This window comes from Diadema antillarum, unplaced genomic scaffold (assembly GCF_040938485.1).
Source record: "Diadema antillarum isolate AM-2024a unplaced genomic scaffold, OU_Dant_1.0 seq00000383_RagTag, whole genome shotgun sequence".
Taxonomy (NCBI): Eukaryota; Metazoa; Echinodermata; class Echinoidea; order Diadematoida; family Diadematidae; genus Diadema; species Diadema antillarum.
The window spans coordinates 256,866-262,381 of record NW_027271381.1 but is presented as its reverse complement, the minus strand read 5'-3'; the positions used below and the strand labels follow the sequence as shown (position 1 = coordinate 262,381).

The window sequence follows — 5,516 nt, the reverse complement described above, 5'->3', positions numbered from 1 at the left end:
CAGTTGCATGAAAACCTCTCGACAGAAGAATTTCATGAATTTGAATATTTGCGCAATACTAGCTTGCATGCTATAAGGATTAACTTTCCGTCAAATATCTGGATGAGAAACTCCTTTCTTCGTGTTTTGTGGGGGGGGGGTGTTTTACTTGGCATGTACACACTGTCTATAGCCTCCTATCATATTCACGACTCTAGAACATATATATATATATATTTTTTGCTCCAAACTCTTTCAATTCACTTTCTGTCAATTGTTGTTATTTTAACTTTACTCTTGTCCTGCACCTCCACTACATTGTAACTCTAAGACTTCACTGCCTATCTGCCCAAACCATGTTTAAGTCCCCATACATCTCATTTCTTATTCTCTCTGTTTTCTAAATGTGTGCAATTTCACAATCCGGATCTCTCTCTCTCTCTCTTCAAGCCAAATATCTGTTGTCAATTTCCTATATTTTTAAAAAATATCTGCTTTCTTTCTCACCTTCAACATCAATCTCAGTATTGAATGTTTGGATGGCTGAGAACCAGAGGGGCATTATCGCAACTTTGTTGGAAATTGTGTTAATACTGCTTATTCCCCTACCTTTGATTACTGAACTCTTTATTTCATGACAATTTATTGTTTGGTTTTGATTTTTGCTCGAATCTTAGAACGCAATAGCGCCCTTCTGGTTCTCAGCGGACAATTTTTCATTAACCTATTCAATATTATGGCTTTCTCTTTCTTTGTCCTCCTATTGATGTCAATCCACTCTTTCTATTAATGTAAATCCCTTACTTTCGGTTTGACCTCTCTGCATCTCTCTTGCATTTAGATAAGATCTAAATGGAAATCTAGATGGTACAAATGTATGTGTGTGTGTGTGTGTGTGTGTGTGTGTGTGTGCATGTGTGTGTTTATTTAGTGGTTGTGTGTGCATATGTGTTTTATGTGTCTACATGTGTACCATCTGTGTGTGTTGTGCATGGGTTTATTTAGTCTAATGGTCAGGGAGTGAGCCCCAGGTTGCCGGGAGAGAAATATAAATGAGTAATTGTCACCTTTGATTACACAACTGGTGCACTTTGGGATGCACAGTTGGTATTAACAGCATGTTGATTGATTCTAGTCTTCACACTTCAGACCTATCTCTCACCTTGCATAAAACACTCAAAATTGCTGTTACTTCTTAATGAAAACATGTGTGCATGTTTTTTTTTTCCTCCATTCATTGAAATCCTTCTGTACTTGCAGTCATTACATTACATCAAATTCTGCACATGAAGCATGATGAATATGCTGTGTTGGATAGCAGTGAATTCACAATTGCATATATGCAAGAAGCTGCTAGTGCATTCTGTTTGAATAACCATACATTCAACACCATTCTCTAAATCTTTTTTTTTTCTGCATCATAAATAATTACAATGAAATTCAAGGCGCCTGAGAATGAAGAGGTTTGACCAAGTTAAGCAGCAATTGGATGTTATCAGATTGGCAACGGCAATCAGTAATGACTAAAATTTTGGTAAATAAACAGGAAATCCCTGAAATACAAACCACGCTTTTGCCATGTGGTCGAATGGCTTCCTTAATGTACGGCTTGGCTATCATTAACTGAGTAACATTGACTACCTCCACATAGTGACCCATGCAAAACAGAAGCCTTGGCAAAAATAGCTCAACCCCTAAGAATCCCAAGGAAGTCGCCAAGCAAACCCTCCAGGAATAGGGAGGCCGTTAGCAATGACGTACAAACTTTTACTTCTCTACACGATAAAGACATTCCCTTTTGTCCTAATTAGTACCTGATGCATCCTTGGAGTAGTGAATGCGATAGTATTCCCTCCTCTGCATGCAAGACAGAAGAACTTCTGCTATCTTCCTTCGGGCATCCCCATGCGCTATATACAGGCAGCATTAAGTTCATCTAAAACTGCACTATGCCACATGCACACACACACACACACACACACACAGTACATTAACCTGTAGCCTTTCCTAGTAGATGTGTTTTTTCCGAAATTGCAATCAATACCTGGTCTGATACCGTGAAATCACCCAGGATGAAAAACTAATCTTAGGGATCTTCCAAGATATCCCACTAGTGCCCCTTTTCTTGCTTGACTTGACAGCAAACAAGAAGAGCTCGCCGGAGCACAGCCAGTGTTTGGCCTAAAATAACTGCAAGAAATCATTAGCAGCCATTGATTTTTTGTTTCTCCCTTCCTTTTGTTCCCTTTTGTTAGAATCTTCACAAGTGCAAGGAAGCATTTCAATGGACGGAGGATACCAGAGTGAGGCGAGTCTTACGTGTGGAGAACTAAACTTACAACTCCTTGATTGGCGGATCATTGTTGTTGTTTCCTATCTCAATTAAGCAATGAGTGTTAAATCATTGAACCACTGGATGGAACTCAATAAATGGAACACAGCAACATCTTGCTAGACTCACAAGCACTCTGAACAGTACATTGGCCACACCAGAAAATCAGGGTGATCACTTCCTGTGAGCAACGGAGAGAATTTAACGCTGATATCTGTAATAATCTGCATGAGGTTTGAGAGGGTGTGTAATATTGTCAAAATTACGTGCAACCATGGAGGACCTAACTACAGTGAACCCAGTGTTTTATTCTACAGTGCAAAGGATCACCATCTTGGATGTTTTCATCCCTGGTGATACAGAAGGTGCAGGGGAGAATGCAACCACCAGTAAGGAGATCACGGTTCATGCTGGAACAATTTTCCTCATTGCTGTCCTGAGCCTCATAATTGTCGCGACCATCTTTGGCAACATGTTGATTCTGACGGCGATACGCCAGCACCGTCCGCTTCAGACACCCCAGAACTATCTCATTGCTTCCCTCGCTGTCGCAGACCTGATGGTGGGAATCCTGGTAATGCCTTTGAGCTTGTCCAAGGAGGTAGTGGTGGTATGGATCTTTGGACCGATTCTCTGCGACTTCTGGATATCTCTGGATGTTCTCTGCTGTACGGCCAGCATCCTCAATCTCTGTATGATATCGCTGGACCGTTTTTGGGCCATCACCAAGCCTGTCATATACCCCAAGTACAGGAAACCTCGTATCATGCTCATCATGATTGCCATTGTGTGGTTACTGGCCAGTATCATCTCCATATCACCGCTCTTCGGCTGGCAGGGTAAGCAGGAAATCGATCCCACAATGTGTCAAATAAGCCAGCACAAGATCTACACCATATTCTCCACCTTCGGAGCCTTCTTCATCCCCATGACCATCATGATGATTGTGTACGCTAGAATATTCTGCGAGGCACGGAAGAGAATTCGCGGCAAGGCTTTCCACTCACCCGTGGGGACAGCTCATCTGGAACCTCCACCCCTAGAAAGATACTCAGAAACGCACGCCATGCAGTCAAGCCACCCGCTGAATGGTGATCCATCGTTTGAATCACAAAATGGTTCTTCCCTTGAGGTACAGAGAACTCTGTCCAGCAGTGGAAAGACAAAGTCTGTGCCCAACTTCCAGCAAAAGTCTGAAGAGAGCAGCGAGGGAAAATTTTCCATGGTGACGTCGTTGTCTGTGCCGGGCCAAAATGGCGCAGCGCACGTCTCGGTCTCACTGTCTCTAAGGGAGATCAATGCGAATACGCCACAGACGCAGGCCCTCCTACCCAAGAGCCTGACCCCAAGCCACAGCCCGCTGCCGCCCCAGTTCCAGGAGCGGGAGAGGAAGCGACGAGCCATGGCTACAGCCAGGGAGCAACGTGCCACCAAAACCCTGGGGATTGTCACGGGGGCTTTCCTCATCTGCTGGCTACCTTTCTTCCTGAGGGCCCTCATTCTGCCACTCTGCAACGAGTCCTGCTACGTACCCCGGGTGTGGGACAGTCTCTTCCTCTGGCTGGGCTACTTTAACTCAATGCTCAACCCAATCATCTACACCAAATTCAACCAGGACTTCCAGCGAGCATTCAAGAAACTCCTGCATTGCAAGGAAAAGACTATCAAGAAGTGAAAGACTAAGGGTGACCTTGTCCCTATTCTACGCAATCTTCCCAGAGTGTAACTTCATGAAACATTGTACACTGATTTTGTCATATGTCTGTACATATAAAGTGATTATATATATAGGTTCTTACACAATCATATACCATGTGAAACACATACATATGTACCTGTTACATTTGACATTTCTTATCATGAACTTTCCCACAAATAGACTAGTCCTGGGAAAGTATAAAGATACTGAATGTTGTGGTCTTGTCAATCATTAATTGATTGTAACTTAGTAGCAGCAGCATAAAATAACAAAACAAATTTGTTTTAGGCAAAATAAGATATACTCTGTTACAACTGCATTCTTAGAATTTTTTCAAAGCCATTTTTGATACAGTATCTTACCTCATTCCTCATCATCACAAATTCCTTCCTTTCTTTCTTTGTTAATACAAACAGACACACAGATATACACACACACAAGCACACACACAAAATACCAATTTCACACGCACATAATATTAATACATTCATTCACTCATTCATTCATTCATTCATTCATTCATTCATTCATTCATTCATTCATTCATTCATTCATTCATTCTTTCATTCATTCATTCATTCATCAAATCCGCTTCAGGACATTTACTGGTCTCAAATCTTCCTACCCATATATTTTTTTATTATTATCATTATTTTTCTGATGGGTATCAGATGCCACTGGGAGGTGCATTTTGAGAATGATCTTTACAAGTATATCAACTGCCAAATCTCTTGACGGCATTCTGTCAGTCTATACATAACCACACTTTTCACTTGCATACATGCATCTATCATGTATGCTAGTGACCACAGTTGACCAATGACCAATTTTATCACACACATGGATGGCTGGAGACAGGAAGAGTGCAAATATCAATGTGATGACCTCTGAATGGGGTCCAACAGGGAAATGAATTGACCATTTACGTCAATCACAGAACCACTCATGGTTACAGAATCGTCCTCTTGGGTAAATTTCACCAATTCCAGAGGGAAATGACATCAGAAAAAGGAAAAGAAGGATGGGAGGGAAATTGCAGCTTAAGAAATGTATTTGTCCAACAACTCTGAGGACATAAGTAATGAAATTTTGAGGAGGTAAGGGAGAGAGACTGTTATTCAATTCAGTCCATCCTGGATTTGTTTAAATTGAAAGTGAAAGAGCATCTCCTGTTGTAATACAACAGGGTTAAGATCCATTGTTCATACATGTATATTTTGCTTAGGTTTTACTTTGACTTTTTGTGCAGGATCAATGGCTCATGGATCACTTCAAGAGATATGAATACTTACAATTTTTACGACAAAACAAAAATGTTTGCTTGACAGATGTTTCTACAAAAGTGTAGGCGATGAAGTTTCATGTGCAACATAAATACATGTACTTCATTTGAAAGTCAGTACATGAATGCTGATTTAGTAACAGATCAACTATCACAATCATCTTGGTATTCTATACAGCAATTTCAAAGAAAAATCAAAATGAAAGAGATACATATTTTTCACT

General features: G+C 41.0%; 1 protein-coding gene across 1 annotated transcript; it reads left to right on the top strand.

Annotated features, from left to right (window-relative positions):
• The first annotated feature begins 2,585 nt into the window (after positions 1-2,585).
• Positions 2,586-3,986, top strand: LOC139731722 (5-hydroxytryptamine receptor 1D-like). Its single transcript, XM_071642601.1, has one exon. The coding sequence runs from the start codon at positions 2,586-2,588 to the stop codon at positions 3,984-3,986; it is 1,401 nt and encodes a 466-aa protein (XP_071498702.1).
• The last annotated feature ends 1,530 nt before the right edge of the window (positions 3,987-5,516 follow it).

Bases quoted from the DNA above. Each gene is read 5' to 3' on its own strand.
- LOC139731722 (XM_071642601.1), top strand. From the start codon at position 2,586: ATGGAGGACCTAACTACAGTGAACCCAGTGTTTTATTCTACAGTGCAA.